The sequence below is a fragment of the Cibotium barometz genome, chromosome 34 (assembly GCF_041138505.1).
Source record: "Cibotium barometz isolate CiBa-2024 chromosome 34, ASM4113850v1, whole genome shotgun sequence".
Classification (NCBI taxonomy): domain Eukaryota; kingdom Viridiplantae; phylum Streptophyta; class Polypodiopsida; order Cyatheales; family Cibotiaceae; genus Cibotium; species Cibotium barometz.
The window spans coordinates 6,946,492-6,964,923 of record NC_141079.1 but is presented as its reverse complement, the minus strand read 5'-3'; the positions used below and the strand labels follow the sequence as shown (position 1 = coordinate 6,964,923).

General features: G+C 40.1%; 1 protein-coding gene across 4 annotated transcripts; it reads right to left on the bottom strand.

The window, feature by feature from the left end:
* Nucleotides 1-899: 899 nt before the first annotated feature.
* Nucleotides 900-16,675, bottom strand: LOC147618665 (uncharacterized). Of its 4 annotated transcripts, none has more exons than XM_086773696.1 (10): nucleotides 16,551-16,673; nucleotides 16,396-16,438; nucleotides 16,111-16,178; nucleotides 15,892-15,942; nucleotides 14,628-14,786; nucleotides 14,449-14,544; nucleotides 13,590-13,652; nucleotides 13,460-13,510; nucleotides 13,217-13,377; nucleotides 900-948 (listed from the first exon to the last, which is right to left on the bottom strand). In XM_086773696.1, the coding sequence occupies exons 1-10, from the start codon at nucleotides 16,623-16,625 to the stop codon at nucleotides 915-917; spliced, it is 801 nt and encodes a 266-aa protein (XP_086629822.1). In that variant the 5' UTR covers nucleotides 16,626-16,673; the 3' UTR covers nucleotides 900-914. The 4 variants fall into 4 exon arrangements, with proteins under 4 accessions (XP_086629822.1, XP_086629821.1, XP_086629819.1 ...); XM_086773695.1 differs by lacking the exon at nucleotides 900-948 and adding an exon at nucleotides 1,654-1,723 and having other exon boundaries at nucleotides 16,551-16,674; XM_086773693.1 differs by lacking the exon at nucleotides 900-948 and adding an exon at nucleotides 12,939-13,131 and having other exon boundaries at nucleotides 16,551-16,675.
* Nucleotides 16,676-18,432: the final 1,757 nt, after the last annotated feature.

The window sequence follows — 18,432 nt, the reverse complement described above, 5'->3', positions numbered from 1 at the left end:
GACATTGTTACATAAAATGACTATGTGCACATATACACATATACATTAATCTCGTGCCCACTTGCATATTCCACGTAAGACTATGTTTTCTTCTTTTCTTCCCCATTTGGGTAGAGAAAGTTAAATTAAATTAATTGAAAATTTTAATTGATTTTTTTTGGGGTATGCAGTCCTTAACAATTTAGCAAAGAGCTGAAATTTTCCACATCGTCAACATCCGTGGTTTCTTCTCCATTAATTCCTAGCCATCGATTCTAATCTCCATCCAAGGGTCTATACAAACCCATAACCATTCAATCCTTGGCCCAAAGGTCTTCTATGTTTTCTCTCTTTTACCCTAAGGTCTTCTATGTTTTCTCTCTTTCACCCTTTGGTTTCTTGTAAGCTTTCCTCCCTTTACCCTTTGTTTTATGATGATTTAATATTCTTCAAGAATGTACACACACTCTCTCTACACCCACACCCACGCTCTCATACCAGTGTCACTGAACCGTTTAATCTTCTTGAAGAAATAATTAAATACTCACAAAATACATCATAAAAAATTTAAAACAAACACTTGAATCAAATTAAAATTAATTAACATAGTATAACACAAAAGCAAAGGAAAGAAAATAACATCACCATCATCAAGACAAGATTGGGCGCAATCTCCCCCTCCATGCCGTGTAGCTCCCTTCCACGACATGAGTATTTAGAGAATTTTATTTCATAAAATTAGTCCAAGGAGCTAAGAATAGATGAGCGTACAAATTGGGCTTCCTTTTTCCACTTTTGGGGTATTGCTTTACACATTTTTAACTATATAAAGTCTCCTAAGGTTTGTATAAATAAAAACCTTTGCCCAAATAAAATTGCCAGTGGGCCTTGTTACATAAAATGACTATGTGCACATCTACACCTATACATTAATCTCATGCCCACTTGCATATTCCATTAAACTGAATCCTGCACAAATTAAATTAAACATATTTTTGTAAGATTATTAATTCATAAAAAATATGATAAAATGTATACCTGTAACAACAAGAGATGCCAACCCATGCAAAAACCTGATACCCTTGCCTCTCTACCGTCTCAAAGCATACATGACTACCATCATATGAAACATACATAAACATTCAAAGATACTGTCAAACTTTTCATAAGAAACAATGATAGTGCCATACAATAATTTACCGTTTGAAATCATGGTCTCGCGAGGGCACTCCATACATTTCCTCTAGAGACTTTGTGCCCTACAAAAAAAGTAAGCTAATTTGTCTTCTCTCATTTGATATCATGTTGATTGCAAATTTATTTAATTTCTCTGACGACCCAATGAAAGAATCATCAACCCCCAGATGATGGACTAAAAAGTCTTATTTTTCAATCTTGACCTAGGGCTAAATTTATGATGCTCAACACCTCTTTTTACATAAAGATTCAGCCAATTCGTGAAAGAAGAGGAATATAACTTATCTGCACTGCTTGAAAATTTTGGGAGGTTAGTGCAAATTGAGATGTTGCAGGACTGGTTGTCTTCACACTTTGTTGATGTTGTGAGACTTCCACTTGTACCATTGAATAGGCTTTGTGTGAATCTAGCCATTCGAACTATAGACGACCATCTTTTGGAACTTAAAGAGAGCTTCAATAGGCGCGGTTATGTGCCATCTATGGGAGAGTTCATTGTTTCAGAGAGTTTTCTTGGGGAAGCCCCCCACCCCTGCATATCATAACCCTAAAGACCCAAGATGAAAAAATGGGTTTTAGTGGCCAACAAACAAATATGCTTGATGAAAAACTCAAAGAAACATAGACGTGGGCACACCTTTTCTAAGAAAGAATTTAGTTGTTTGGATGAAAACCATAGATTTGTGTCATGGCTACAATGCATTAAAAAAAGCAAGTTACATTCACACTTCTTTCTTTGAAATGTTTTCTAATTCGCTTGAGAGCTTCACTATAATTTTATATATTTTCTTGGATACGTAGAATGGTTACATTCAAAGAATAAGTATCCTCAAGTTTGGTGTCGTGTCATTTCCTTCACAAATGAAGAAGAGATAGAGTTATTAATGAACCTTGCAAACCTCAACAGGTATACAAATATTTCGCAAGTTTGACAAGAGGTTCAATGTCTTATATGCAAGTATTTGGTGGTGAATGGGTTAATTGTTTTTTTTCATCAAGGTGACTCGTGTGCATGTACCACACACACCACGCCATGATATTTTTCTTATGTAACGTTTCGGTCTTGCAAATCCAAATACTCTGCTCTACAGAAGCTAACAGAGAGAAGGAACAGAAGTGGGGGTCCACAATAGTTACTTGCAATAATAAAAAAGTGGGCAAACCAAGTTGGTTCAATGTCCCAATGGAACTGTTATCCCAATTTGTTTTTCAGGTAATATTTGTGTATTCATATTTGTGTCAAAGACATAGCTTGTTTAGCTCCAGTTTTCTTAAAATTTTCCATCTTGTTTTGTAATTACAGGATGACTTCAAGAAGATGATTTATAGGAAATTAAGAGGATTGCCTAAGGAAGGGGAGCACACTACAGATGAGGAGGAAGTTTACCAGAATTACTTAAAGAAAACTAAGCTGATTTTCATGAAAAAAAAGGGCTACACATTCGTAGCTATCGTAAATCTTACAAATGGAAAGGATTTCTTTGATTTTGTATTTAAGTACCAGGATTGGCATGAGAAGCAGCAACAATTCACAATAGGAAACCTGTAACTTGTAGCTCACTCCAGCTTGCCTCCAAATGAGTAAGTCTAGTCTGCTGTGTAAAAAGAGCAAGTTGGTTCAAATAATGTGTGAAAGTGTAATGTGCGGCTACTCTATTTGTCTAGAAAGAGGAAGTTGGTTCAAATAATTGCTAGAGGAGAGAATGCCATGAAGACTGCACATGTACAATCCGGAGAACTTACATTCCATGCATTCTTCAACAAACACGTGTATTGGCATCACTTAATAATCACATCACTTGATATGAAGTGCAAAATGGAAGAAGAGAAATCAATCTTGCGAGAGGTTCACCAGGAAGGAGAATCAAAGGGAATAATGCCCTTGAAAGATTATTTGAGTGATTGCAAAGAAAAACACTTTCACTACATTTGTGTCTCAGCACAAAGTAATGTGGTCCTTGGTCACAACATCGACTTAGCCACACCTCACGTGTACGACAAGATGCACCATATATAGGTATGCTTAGAAAAGAATACTTTATTCCGCAAGCTTGTGCACCAAGTATAGGTATGCTGATAAGACTACTTTTGAATTGTCCTATTTATTTCTAGGTGTTGGGTATTGATGAAAGATATAGTTTCGTTCCCCGAGCTTCACCATCCTGCATATATGAGTGGGTGTTAAGTGAGGTCGAGAATACTGGCATACATTCAGAAGGTTGGATAGAAGAACTTACCAGAAAAAAGGTTTGGAGTTTGTGCCCATTGTGGTTAGATTATGCCAATGGGACCTACCCCCTGATGATGGAAAGGTATAGTCCCATGCCTTTCTCCTTGTGATATATTACATGCCTTGCATAGTTATCCATGACTTTCTCCTTGTGATATATTACATGCCTTATGGAAAGGTATAGTCCCACGCCTTTCTCCTTGTGATATATTACATGCCTTGCATCGTTATCCATTCCTTTAATGTAATTTTGTGATGTAGATTTATATCAACTAGGCGGTCTAGAGCCAAGGGATTAAAGCAACCTACAAGAAAGGTGTAACAAGGACAAGCACTAGGCAAGCATTGCCTACTACAAATGTTGTAGGTAAGACAAAAGACTACCACCACAATTACGAGATCAAAAGAAGAAGCAAGTGGGCAAGTCAAAAGTGTAACAAATCTAGGTATATATATATATACATATATCACAAAAAAGAAAGGTGGCAAGTCAATTATGGAGAGAATTACTCCCCAAAAAAGAAAGAAAATCTAGGGGTGTGTGTGTGTGTGTGTGTGTGTGTGTGTGTGTGTGTGTGTGTGTATCACAAAAAAGAAAGGTGGCAAGTCAATTATGGAGAGAATTACTCCCCAGAAAAGAAAGAAAATCACCAAAAAAAGAAAGGTTTTAAGCAAAGATAAGGAGGAGGATGATGAAGAAGAGCAGGACGATGACGAGGAAGATGAGGAGGTGGAGGAGGATGAAGATGATGACGTTTTATCGAAGCATGGCACATCGAATGCAACCTGTGACACAACTAGTTTAGACAATCCTCCAACTAGTAATGGTTACTGACATTCTTTTATAGCTGTTATAGTTTTTTCCTTTAAAGCATGTGTCTAATTGTGTAACCATGTTTTGTTTTTATATACTAGTGTTGCAAAACATATCATAGAAACACATGGCTATTTTCGGAACCATCACTGATATAGCTGACAATATAATTGGGAGAAACATATCATAGTAAGTGTATCTGAAACCATAACTTGTATTTTGAACATAACTATTTTTAGTTCTAACAAAGTAAGTTCTAATATATTAACTTGTCTCCTAGGAATTACACTAGGTTGGCAAAGTATATTGCAAGCTTGAGCAAGTCTCGAAATATAGGAAGCCATCCCTCATTTTTGGGAGGATGTTCGATGATGTGGGTAGATTTTCCAACAGTGTTGCCTATAGAGAAGGACAAGCCTCTAGTCCCTCGCTGGAATGTTTGGAAGAAAGAGCTTGTTAAGGTTGCATGTGTTCTTACCAATGATTTTTTAAGAAAGGTTGGAACCTTTGTAACCACTTGTATCGGTGATCATTTTAGTGACATAGTGGAGACATCAAGAGCACATAATCTAGCTCTATAATTCACTTTATATCTCGAGTTGCAAGAGTGTTACCGTCACTTTGAGGAGATAGATTTTGAAGAGGTATGATCTATAACATATATGAGAGTGAATGGTAATGATGCATCGGCCCTACAGACTCTGGATTTACACACTTCATTGACCTTTTGAGTGAGTCACTCCACCTAAAAGGAAAGTGTGCCACTCATATTAGGGGGACAGCTAATCATCCTCTATGAGATGCGACTGAGCAACCCATTGAGACTGCAAGGTTAAGAATGAGCACTACTAGCTTTTTGTTGGTAATGATTCAATACAATCATGGACCTTGATCTTAGGTTTTTCTTCATTTTGGTAGGTGGCTCCTTGGTACTTTCACAGTGGAGGGAGAACTAGTCCTTGATTGCTTTGTAGGGAATGGTGTCATGGCTAAGGCATGCAAGGAGCTTCGCTCTATCGACATTGTATAAGCATAGAAAATGATTGGTTGTGCTATAATCAGGAGCTGGCTCATTTGCGAGACGTGCCCATAGACCTAGGTTCCAATTTGTTTGAAGGAAAAGAATCTAAAAAGATTATTCAAGCAACCACACAACCTCATGTTTTGTTCGAGGCACCTTGGCATGGACAACACCATACGTACCATGTGGTGCTACTTCTATAGCTCAGCAACTTTCTTATTATCCACCACCACCTGGAGCTACCAATACAGCTCGACAACTTGCTTATTATCCACCACCACATGGAGTAGAAATGACATTTGCAATGATGCCATACCCTTATTGTATACCATAGCCTAACATGACCAATCCATAATAGTATCTATTTTTTTTGCAAGAACATGCAACTTCAAGCAGTGTTGGTGCCCCACGTGGAATACGGGTCATGGAGATGGCCATGTCATTGGTTGCAAAGAGCACTGATTGATATTTTCCATGGATTTTCTATTCAATGTCTCATGTATAGAAGTGACTTTTATCAATATTTCATGTGCGTGTGCAATGTGTTGGTGTGTGCATGTGTCAATAACCTGAGAGAGAGAGAGAGAGAGAGAGAGAGAGAGAGAGAGAGAGAGAGAGAGAGAGAGAGAGAGAGAGAGAGTAATGTTAGTGGTACCTATGTGGTACAATTTCAACCACTCACCAATTCCACAAAACTACTCGCACACACAATTGCTCGCCAAAAAAATAAACCCACGTCATGTGAACCTTTGCTAGTAAGCTAACTTATGCTTACTTATAATAGAGGGGACAATACAAGAGTAAAGAATACAAGCCACTCTCTCACTATACAAACCCATAAAACATGAGCAACACAAAGCTAAACAATACTAAACTATACGAAGTCATGAAATCCATGAAAAAAAATGCCACTCTTTCAAAAATGATTCACATTATATTTAGATATAGACTTTCACATTAACCCACACTGATAAGCTCATCCCTCCAAGGTATATTGCTAGAGCTCAAGGCCTAGGCATGGGTCTCAATCCCCCTCCAAGGGATGTGCACTTATAAGCTAATAGCTCACTTTATATAGGCTTGGGGCTAATATTAAAGCATGAAAGCACACTTATAAGCTAATCTCTCACTTATATAGAATTGGGGCTAATATTAAAGCATACTTACTAATAATTATAATAAGATATAGGATTGGGGCCAATATTAAAGCACGATAATTAATAATTATAGTAAGATATAGACTTTCACATTATAGGATTAGGGCCAATACTAAAGCGCAGTTATTAATAATTATTGTAAGATATAGGCTTTCACATTATAGGATTGGGGCCAATATTAAAGCGCAGTTATTAATAATTATAGCAAGATATAGGCTTTCACATTATAGGATTGGGGCCAATGAACTTGCATGCCAACAACCTTCCTACCACCATTTATGTCACAGCTCCACTCAATCAATCAAACCAGAAAGCTTAAAGGAGGGAGGGATTAGAAATGGCCTCTTTGGGCTTCCCCTCTCTGCCCTCATCGTCAGGTCAGGTCAATCTATCTCCAAGTGTTGGCAGTTTCCTCTGCATGCACATGCAAGACCCACTCTGCTCTAGTTCAACTCGCCGATTCGACCAGCTGATTTCAAGCCCTGCGAGAGCGTTCAACCTTCTCCCCTGCTCTGCAGTGTATGAAGCTTTCCATGGCCCCCAAAGTGGACTTGTCAAGGAAGCTGGTGTCAATGTGCAAGTTGCTGAATCCAGACCAGTACAGAAACCTCCTCTTCCTCTGTCTATCGCTTCCCCTGTCTCCCCCATTCATCTTGCCTCCGGACCTCACGGTAGCGGAAGCAACGGTGCCGCTGGAGTAGGCGCAGGAGCGACTCAGGACGGAGGTAAGCTCTCAGTTACTCTTCCTTCTTCCCAAATCAGGAGGATTCAGCATGATTTGGAAGCCAGGGCGCTCATTGGGCTGTTGGCGGGTCCTAGACCTCCTACAGAGGTGCTTAGAAGTTGGATACGCTCTCAGTGGGGTGCGCTTGGTGCTAAAGTGGAGACCATTCAGGCTCTCCCTAAAAGCCATTATCTGTTTGTGTTCAGACACCCGCAAATGGCGTTTGATGTCCTCAGTAGAGGCCTGTGGCTTATTCAAAATTCCCCCCTTAGTTTATTCCACTGGAATAAAGACTTCAATCCTGAAGTTTCTGCTTTGGTTAACTACCCGGTTTGGGTAGAATTTCCTAATCTGCCCCTCCACTATCATAATCACCTTGGAGTTATTGGTGCTAAGCTTGGGAAAGTTCTAGGAGGTAAACCCCGCTCTGACTATGTGCCGTCATGGTGCCCTCAAGTACTCATAGAAATGGACATCTCTCTGGATTTGCCCTCAGCGACGATAGACATCTTCACTGACGATGGGGAGCACCTTGAGCAAGCCATAGTTTACAAGTACCTACCCTCTGCCTGTTTTCATTGTGGTGCCAAGGGGCACTTCGTGAGAAATTGTCCTCTTCGTGCCCCGAATAATGCTCCTCCCCCAGCTTCTCCAGATTCCACCCCGCTTCAGCAAAAGGACCTAAAGAAGTAAGAAACATTCCCCCTAGGAGGGCGGCTAAAGAGACCTGGCAGGAGCAGAGTAAGCCTAGGCTTAAAACTGTCAACAAATTTGCTCTTTTAGCTTCTCTACCAGAGTGGGTGGATTCGGAGGTTGAAGAGTCTTTACTTTCGGGCTCTGATGAAGAAATTGAGATGGATAAATCGCTAGAAGACCAGGTCAATGAAATCGACCAAAACATAATGTTCGATCTGAATGCAAATACTCAGGGGGTGGAAACCTCTACTAATAAGGAGAATGAAGGGTCTGTGGAGGGGGATGGGTTGCCCATACCCATGGAGATCCATAAAGACCATAAAGGCCAATGCAAGCTGCTTCTCAGGCATCGCCCAAAAGTTCCCAAGTTAAGAAATCCCTCAAGAAGTCTCATAAATGAGGATTGTTTCTTGGAATGTCAAGGGTCTGTCAGACATTAAGCTATGAATATTGAGGGTTTTTGGTCATGTACTAAGGTCATAGGTGTAGACCTTTGATTGTGATGAGATGAACTCAGAGCTGTATCGCAGCCGGTCATTGTAATTTTGTCTTTCCTTATTAATTCACTCTTGCGCTTGTTGGTTTTTTTTTTAAGGATTGGGGCCAATATTAAAGCGCAGTTATTAATAATTATAGCAAGATATAGGCTTTCACATTATAGGATTGGGGCCAATATTAAAGCGCAATTATTAATAATTATAGCAAGATATAGGCTTTCACATTAAAGGATTGCGGCCAATATTAAAGCACAGTTATTAATAATTATAGTAAGATATAGGCTTTCACATTATCCCACACCATAGCTGTCCTTTTCAGGGCTACCCTAGGTATAAGCCTAGCCTTAGAATACATGCCACTCGTTGTTGCCAATTGGGCTTTTGCTTCTTTCTGCACTCCTTGGCTTGGCACAATGCCCTTTCTTAACAATGTTTGGTGCCCAAGTTGAAAAATGGTTGCTTAAAGGGGGGGGGGGGGCATACAAGCTCGACGTAGCTAGAGAGTCTGCATGCATACACAACTGATTTATGATTTTTTTTTTGTCTGGCACATTTGATGTTGAGATCAAGCTACAAGGAACAGGCCCATGGGACTTGTTGGGTCCTGGTGTTGATCTTTTGTTTACACCCGGCCACACATAGGTTTTTTTTTCTTCTTCCCCTTTCCAATTGAATGTGAACCGTATGCACTACATTTTTTAAATAAATCAATCTACTGTAAATGCCTATTCCTCGCACTAGTCTAGCCACCAATTATACATTTGCTTTGCACAAAATGTGCCCACTATTTACAAAACCACCTATCACTAATATTGTTTGGTAGTGAGCTGACATCAGATATTTCTACCATTCATTTAATCTAATACTATATTATATTGTCTAATAATAAGCTAATGAAATTAGCTGACATGAGGTATTTATACCTAAGATTTCACGATTTGTTTAATCTAATTCTTCTCTTAGCAGAAATACACTCGGGAGATTCTCGACAGATTTTAGATGACTGGGTGCAAACCACTATCTTCTCCTATGGATATTGGTGAGAAGCTTTCTTCACTTGATGCTTCTCCAGGGACTGATCATGGACAGTATCGGGTTCTCGTTAGTTGTTTGGTATGCATTAGGAAAAATGGAAGCTCATTTTGGGGCCCTGTAAGAAATTCACTATTTTCTCTTTTCTCTCTCTACAAAAGCAAGAAAATATGGATACTTGCGTTAGAAATGTCAGTGTGAAAAGGAATAAATATATTCTTTCACATGCTTTACATTCAATGTTCATATAAGAGCAACACTTTTCTGTGTAGAATTTGGTGATTCTGACACCACAGACGCGTCCGAAACAGCCCAAGACCCCAAAAACGGCACTGGAAACGCTGGAATCGAACATCCGGAGGCCCGAAAACGGCCAAAAAAGGCCCCGAAAAACGCGATTTGGTACCTTCTTCCCGGGCCCCAAAAGTGGATTTGCTGAAAAACGCGATTTGGTACCTTCTTCTCGGGAAGAAGGTACCAAATCGCGTTTTTCAGCAAATCCACTTTTGGGGCCTTTTTTGGCCGTTTCTGGGCCTCCGAATATCCGATTCCAGCGTTTCCAGTGCCATTTTTGGGGTTTTGGGCCGTTCCGGACGCGTCTGCAGTGTCATAATCACCAAACTCTACACAAAAAATAATTTTTTAAAGATTCAAATTGGATCACCTTATTAATGTGACACGCTTCTACGAACATACAGTACTATTTCTTTTTCTTATTTTCATCTTCTTTTGTCGAATTTTCAACGTAACGTTGACGCACTCCTGATTGGTTGAGAGCCTATTTTCTCTCTCTCTCCTAAAAGGACCCAAAATGAGCTCCCTTTTTTCCTAATGGTTGACCTACTCCCGATTGGACATATGCTTCGCAGTCAGTTTATTGAGTTCCTTCTCATCCAAACCCCGTCAGCAGCATTGGCAGTGTGCTCTCAGAGTTCTTCGGTACTTGCGTGGCACTTTGGATTTTGGCATCTTTTATAGCCAAGGACACACTCTTGTTGGAGGGCTGGAGATCCAGATACACGGCGTTCGACCACTTGTTGTGTGTTTTCACTTGGGTCTGGAGCCATTTCTTGGAGCAGTAAAAAGCAGCCTATGGTGGCGCTTTCCTTTACCGAGGCGGAGTACCGTGCAGTTTGTTATGCTGCATGTGAGGCGATATGGTTGCGGAGATTATTGGAGAAGCTCGGCTGTCCTCCTATCGGATCTACTCTTCTTTGGTGTGACAATCAGAGTTGCATCGCCATTGCCAAGAACCCTGTGTTTCATGCTCGTACGAAACACATTGAGATTCAGTATCACTATGTTCGTGAACGGGTTCTTGCTGGAGATTTGCGTTTGGAGTATTGTCCTTCCGTGGAGAGTACTGCAGATTTGTTCACCAAGCCGGTTTCTCAAGCTTCCTTGGCTCCTCATCTTCGGATTCTCGGAGTTTGTTCAGCATCTGGTGTTGAGAGGGGGTGTTAGCATATTCATCCCCAGATTCTGCTCTTTTATGGTGCCCATTTGGTCCCTTTTGCATGGCCCTTGCTTGTGGACTGGCCACCCCTTTTTCTACTATTTTTCTGGGATTTTTCCCAGCCTTTCTAGCATTTACTAATCACCCATGTCCAGTAGCTCTAGTCAGCCTGTTTTGCAGCTCCAGTCGGCCAATATTCCCTTACTATAAATAGTGGGTGCTGGCCTCTCTTTTTTTATTCAGTCTTGTACATATTTTTCTCCCTCACTTATGAGACTATCTGTGCCTCTTGCTTGGGACTGTTTTGCTTCAGTATATTCAGCATAGTTCTCTCCATATCTCTCTCTCTCTTGCACTCTCTGTTCAGCACATTCTGCCACTTTGCTTCCGCTCTGTGCACTCTTTCAAGGTGTGCTAAATACAACAATGTAGAAGAAAAGAATGAGGCAATACATGATTTGCTTGGGAGAGTGTACTCTCATGTATAGAATTTTGGCACTTGAGAACACTTTGAATTATGGTTGAGAGGTATACTTGTACTCTCATGTATAGAATTTTGGCACCTGAGAACACTTTGAATTTTGGTTGAGAGGTATATGTAACTTTCAAACTAGGCAGAACAAAAGACACATTAAAATGATAGCCAGCTCTACTCGATGTGCAATTGTGACATGCGAGAATAGTGTCTTGCAATTTTACGCACTTTACTTTGAACTGTTGATGGACAAGGGTTTAGACAGGGGAGATCTCGTGTCAAGAGACATGTCCAAATTCCTTACGCGGGGATCTCCCTGTCTGTGAATCATGGAAACCCATGCACAAGTGTGTAAACACCCTATGCACTCAATTTGTCTTCATACATTGGCAAACCCTAGTACAACTCCTCCATAATGTTCAAATTGTTATAGTCTCTTCGACGCTAGCATGAAACTGCCTTTGATATATCTATTTGCCAACTGTGTGGGTCACTTGGGAACACTATACTAGAACATGTCCACAAGTGCAAGATTGGTTCTATACATGCACTTTTAAAAAATCATGTTGACTACTTATTTTGTCCTAGTAGTTTTATGGCCTTTCTAATGCACATCAGTTCCCACTAGCAGCTTGTGGAAGAGTGAAGGCACGGTTGCAAATGCCAATCCGAGTACAAGCTAAACACGTAAACTTGAGGGACTAAGCTTTGTCAGATACCCATTGCTCAGCATGTGACAGCTACACGTTCTTACTTTGCTTCAGGACTGGGCCATCAGAACCGCCGCCTCTAGTCAGCTATGGGTCCCTTCTTTGCTTCTGCTTGATCAATGCAACTGACCTCCTCCCTCAGTCAGTCATGACATACCTGCCCCCTTGGTTGATCTCCACCTATCATCCCTCTCCACACAAGCATTTTATCACATCATCATGGGTCGTTTCCTGAAGCGAACTTCCTCTGCAATCGGTAGCCTAAGCTCATGGGCCATTGCAACCGTTAGAGCCACATCGTATAACTCATCTATGCCACCATTTCATTCTAAAGTAGGGCCTTGTTTTGTTCATTCTAAAAAAGCCTAGAGTTGAATGTTACAACTAACATGATGGTGTCATCTCCTTTAAAAGGACAAGAGAACATGATTTAAAGGCCAATATTAGATCATGAACTTAAGATTGGGCACTACTTGTCATCAAACCACTATCTAAGTCATAAGCCTATGCCCTAGCCACTCGAACAAAATATACGATAGTTGAACCGATCATCAACCTACTAGTCCTTTAACACACCTTCAACCACAGAGCACTGGGATCAAGTCACATCCTAAGCTCACCCTCAAGCTGTGTAAGAGTATCACTACGTGTAGCCAACCTCCCTCGCAAGCAGCTCACTGTCAAGCTGCGTAAGAGTAGCACTATGTGTAGGCAACCCCCCTGGCAAGCCATTCCATTGCATGCCAAGCCCACAGCTTCTTTATGTAGCTCCAGTTCTGAGCTTCAAATGCAGATGCAGGGCACTTCGGAATTCCCAAGCATCATTCCCTTGTAACTTGCTTTCCATGTATTCAAATTAGTAGCCAGACAAATATATAGGCAACAAAACATGCCATCCAGGCTCCACCTGACTCTCGCTAACGATTCTAGAACCCAAGAACATTTGCTAGAGCTTATTAACGCTTAAATTGCTCATCATTGACATTACAGTAGACTCAATTTAGAAAAAGAAATAGTTAACATTAATATGAATGGATTACTAAGAGTATCTTGTGTTCCTATCTCCCCTTGTGTATTTTGGAGCGGTCAGAGCATTTGAAGCCCGTTGTGCTGGTGGCAGGTTCGATGCTCACCCGATACGACCTGGCAGCGACTCCAAAATCTCTCAAAGAAAAAAACAAGATCTTTGTTCCTGTAAGTAATGTAGTACTATGTTTAATGTACTTACAGGATCTTGTGCTCCTGTAGGTAATGAAGAGCCATGTTACATGTCACTATAGATGGCAACATCATGCTCCCACCGTACATAATGTCCTTCAAAGTTGGCAAGTCCACATTTAAAACTTCAATTATCTCCTCTAGGTCTTGAGAGAGTGGGGTTGGATCCTTCTGTTGTTTGGGTACAAAAATAACACATCAGGGACTGACATCATTTAAAATCAAAAAACTTCAAAAACTTTCCTTCATGTACCTCGGGGTTTAGGACCAAGAAAGGGCTAAATCTGTTCCGACACCATTTCACCTGCAGCCAACTAGTCAATAACATGAGGCCTCTCTCATGAAATGATATTTACCACTAAAATCGGGCCAAATCAGCATACCTCCAAGATTCCTGGATGTCCATCGGGTATAAGCTTTACCAATGTGCCACCTTGCAGATGGGCCTACGATTCAAAAAAAAACATCAGTGTTATATCCTTGGCATGGGCCAGCTTAGGGATAGGTCTGCACACATAACTGGGCATTGCACAGCTCACTGGACTCAAGGATGGGGAGAGACCTTATCCTTGACTCTTAGGAGAGGCAGGGGGACCCCTACAGATTTGCCTCCACCCCTGATGTGGGTTCGGGCTTCAATATCCCTTTGGCAATCTTGGGCATCAACGATGTGTAACCCCCCCTACTTGCTTTCATGGTGGGTGGTCACAGCTAGTGGTGGGCAGTCACACAAGCTGCAGGACACCGGGACCCCTTCTGAAGAGGACTACCGCGTCCCCAAACAGCAGGTGTAGATATTCGCCTTCCACAACCACTGATGGCATATCAAATTTCAACCCCTTCCCTCTAGAAGTTGCAAATGATCACTTGTGGTGGTGCCTGTGGCTTTGGGAGAACCGCCCCTTGGGCTGGTTTTTTAATGGGACCCGGCCAGTGAGGATGATGGTGTAGCTTGGCATTGCAAGCCCGTGTGCGGCCGCCCCGCATGCGCCCCCCCCCCCCCCCCCCCCTCCGCGCGGGTGGCCACCCTTTATGCTACATTATGCAGTTTACCTCCTCGGAGGGTTGTGAGTGGATGTTTCTTTTTCTACTAATAGCAGGACCTTTTCATGCCAGAAATCCCACATGGTTGCTTGGCGTGGTATACAACCAGTAGTTATCTGTGGGCAAGGTGATTGATGAACTAGGTTCATGTCTACTACCATAAATGTAAGAATGGGAAGGTTTTAAGAAAATATACACCTCCTCTGAAAGCTCTTTTCTCACGCAATCTTCCAAGGATTCGTGCTTCTCAGAGAGACCACCTGTTGGGACCCCGTACAGAAAGTCGTTTGCCCCCTGTGCAAAGTGCAATTTCTCAGAAATGCATACAACTTCAAGCTGATGCTAATCAGGAGACCACTGAGTTCATGGGAGCTTGCCTGAGCATACTCTTTGATTAGAGTCACTGTTTTTGTGGAAGTGTTGAAAGGGAAGATGGCACAATAGTGGAAGGAAACTGTTTTCGACCCCACAATGTCGTAATCAACAGTCATGCTCGGAACTTCTGCTTTGGCTTTGTCAGTTTCAGTCACAGGTAACTGCATTTAGTACCAGGCCTTGTTAGATTATGCACCACATGGACACATTCATGAAAATGCATACATGTGTACACTGCATCATTGATATACGATATAAATGAGTATGTCACATGTGTACTCAAATACATGTCATGTGCATATGCCTCATAATTTACACCGCATACAGCATATACATCCATATGTTTATGTAAAACACATACTCATGTATAACATATACACACATAGACCATATAAATGAGCATGTGTATGTAAACATATGCTATATGTATAACATACATCCATAGACCATATACATAAGTGTGTGTACATATTTTTGAAACAACATAACCTTCACCACATACAACTTAAACATACTTGATCACATAAATGAGTATGCATATGTAGACACCTTCTTTGCATATACCGTTAAAATAACATATAGCTTACATCGCATACAGCACTTGCCTACAAATGCCATTAGGACGAATATTTGTATGTTTACACGAGTCATGTATATTATATACATATCTCCAAAACAACATAATTTGTTCATCTTTCTGAATCAATCATTGCACAAGAGGTGACTAGCCAAGCCAACAGATCAAAAAACGTGCATACATACGTACATACACACATAAGTCATGCATACACATGAACATGTGTGTTTATAGCTTATATTCCATCGTTCTGAATTAAACATCAGTCAAGAGGTAGCTAAACACAACGATAAATCAAAGAAAAGGTTTTCACAACATGATAATCGTCGTAAAATATAAAATCAACATCAGAATATAAGATATTTAAATCTATGTTCTAATGATCAAGCATGATCAGAAAGTAAAAACTTAGGGGATTAGAGGGGGTTAGAGGGGGTTAGATCTAGGTCAAGAAGGGGATTAGGTGTAGGCTAAGAAGGGGATATGCCAAATAGCATGTATGTATGTATATATGTATGTATGTATGTATTTGCGCATGTATGCAGGTATGTATTGTATGTATGTATGTATGTTAGTGTTTAAAAAAGGATTAAACACATGGTTTGGAGTTAATTTGATTAATTTAACATTTAGAAAACTGAGTGCATGTGCTGTTTTAAAAGGTAATTGGATCTGGATAGGATGCTGACCTCCACCACACGGTTGTATACATTAAGATACCGGGAATAACACAATTCTTCCTGCATTCAAAAATCAAATTACCTGCCAAGATCTTACCCTCAATTTAAAATAATCAATTAAGTAAAAAGAAGAGAATTATTGGATTTTTATTGGTTTAAAAATCCCCCCCCCCAAAAAAAAAGAAACAGTACTGCCATCATCCTGCATGTTTTGTGAGTTGTTGTTACCTTTACTATCCGAAACTGGCCTTCCGGATAGGTTCCATCAGAAGGCATGGATTTCTGCTTGCTAAAAGCTGGTAAAAAGCCACCAGAATTAAATTCAAGGCATTTTCTTTTTACCCTCAGAAAAAATGTAGGCATTTTTTTGAAATGTTAACAATAGAGAAAACAAAAAACAAAAACAGAGTTTTAAAGGAGAGGTAAAGTTTTAATATTTGGGAGTTAAAATAGCAGATTATATATGATTTAGATATTTTTGAAAAGAAGAATTTGAAGTTTTAGAGCAGAAACCTGCAAAGAAAGCAGATCTTGTTGCAAGATGAGAGCTATGCTGCTGTCCAAACCAATCCCCCCACCCCAACCCAAAAAAAAAAAGGATTAAAAATTAAAGTACTTCAGGAAGAAAAAAGGGGGTAAAAATTGAAGAAAAAATGCATGTATGTAACCTTGATGGCGGTGAAGCCACTCAGTAAGAAGCTAGAGGAGGTTCTGTAAGGTTTGGGAGTGAGATGCAGAAGCATATTTGATGCAATGGTGATGCATTTTGTATTACTCCAACAATAGGTGATCTCGTCACTTTTTGGGCTCTTTTCACACTTGAGCAAGGGCCCAAGGGCCTTTATAGTGACCCTAGATGGAACCCAGATTTTCCCGAAAAAGTGGAAGAGAACCCGAAAATTTCGCTGCATCTTGCCCGCCCAAAGTCATGGGTAGGGAGTCTCCCCCATCCATCTCTCAGGCCGCGTATTTTTGCGGCGATGAAATATCGGCTTTCGCAACAACAGATGTGTAAAGCCCCTAATAAAAAGCTCTTGATGTGATAATTTTGAAATCGTGTGAGTGATTTGAGTCAGTTCCTTAAAAAATGTTGGCTAAACCATTGCAATCATTTTACAATTTTGATATAATGGAAATCACTCTCTTTTAGGTTTTAGATGTGCACACCTTGTGGACCATACCATTGGAAATCACTCTCTTTCAGGTATTATATCTGCACACCTAGTGGACCAAACCTGGAAAAATGCAAACTAAACCATTGCAATCATTGTAGAATTTTGATATAATGAAAATTTCTTTCTTTTAGGTTTTATGCACACCTAGTGGACCATAGTGTTATATTTTACAATTTTGATATAATGGAAATTACTCTCTTATAAGTACACGATTGATTGGTGAAGGGAAGCAGGTCTTAAAGAAGAGGGGCGAGAAGAAATGTGTACTACAATCACACCAAGAGTGAGCATGCTAGTAATGATTTAATTGGAAGGCTACTAAGAATTGATATAAGAGACAAAGACTAAAGGATCCATGGAAAAGTTTAAAAATCATTTATAGAATAACTTCTAGATGAAGAACTCCACATTCCTTCAACATCACATCCAAATGACTCGATAAAAGTGTAGAAACGATCATCCATCATTGATTAACTAGTTTCAGGAAGCTGTAACCCAAAGCACCAGAAGATTGGGAAGTGCAAGTAATGTTGTATTAGGAAGGAAACGATAGAAAGAAGTTGAATTCTCAAAAATAGTAAAAAGAAAGATGAAAGAAGCCAAGAAAAGAGCTTGGAAAAAAATCAAAAAGAGAAATAACCTAGGAAGCAGAAAGGTAGAACTCACATACATGAACAACCAAGTACCATGACTTGGAGTAGGGTAGGGAGACCAGGGGGAATTTTTGAGAGAATAGTAAAAGGCAAAGCATGACTTAGTCCAAAAATAAGGCTCATGAAAAGATCAGAGATAAAGGAGAAAAGATAATGAAAAGAAAGAAAAGGAGTGGCCAGGAAGCTTGGATAACAAAAAGAAGGATTGGCAAAACAATCGGAATGAGAAAAGAAGGATTGGCCAACCAAAATGAGAAAGGAAGAGGCTAGCAAGAAAGCTAGTAAAAGAAGAAGAACTCTTGATAAAATTAGTCAAGAAGAGTATGGCCAAAGAGCCCAAGTCAAGGAAAGAATCTGGAAGAAAGAAAAGAAGATATGCATGATGGAAAGTATGGTGGGAATAGGAAGAGAGAAAATGGCAGAAAAGTCAAGAAGAAGATGGTTCAAAGAACTAGAAGCAAGAAGGGTGACAAAAGAAAGAAATAAGTAAAACAAGAAAAAATAACAAATTGAAGGCCACGAGAGAAAGTTACCTAAGACGGAATGTTTGAAACCAAAGCAAATTTCTAAGAGTGATTCAAAATGTTAGAAACAAGGCAAATCAGAAAGGAGAAAGCAACAAATAGGTGAAGAGCAAGAAGCCAGGAAAACAAGCTTAAGAACCAATGGAGAAATCAACAACACAAAAAAGCAGGTAACAAGAAACAAGTCAAAAAAGTAGG

Bases quoted from the DNA above. Each gene is read 5' to 3' on its own strand.
- LOC147618665 (XM_086773693.1), bottom strand. From the start codon at position 16,625: ATGCTTCTGCATCTCACTCCCAAACCTTACAGAACCTCCTCTAGCTTC. The intron at 14,545-14,627 runs GCAAGCTCCCAT...CACTTTGCACAG, and splicing joins TAATCAAAGAGTATGCTCAG to GGGGCAAACGACTTTCTGTA. The intron at 13,132-13,216 runs GTAAGTACATTA...AGTCGCTGCCAG, and splicing joins CTACAGGAGCACAAGATCCT to GTCGTATCGGGTGAGCATCG.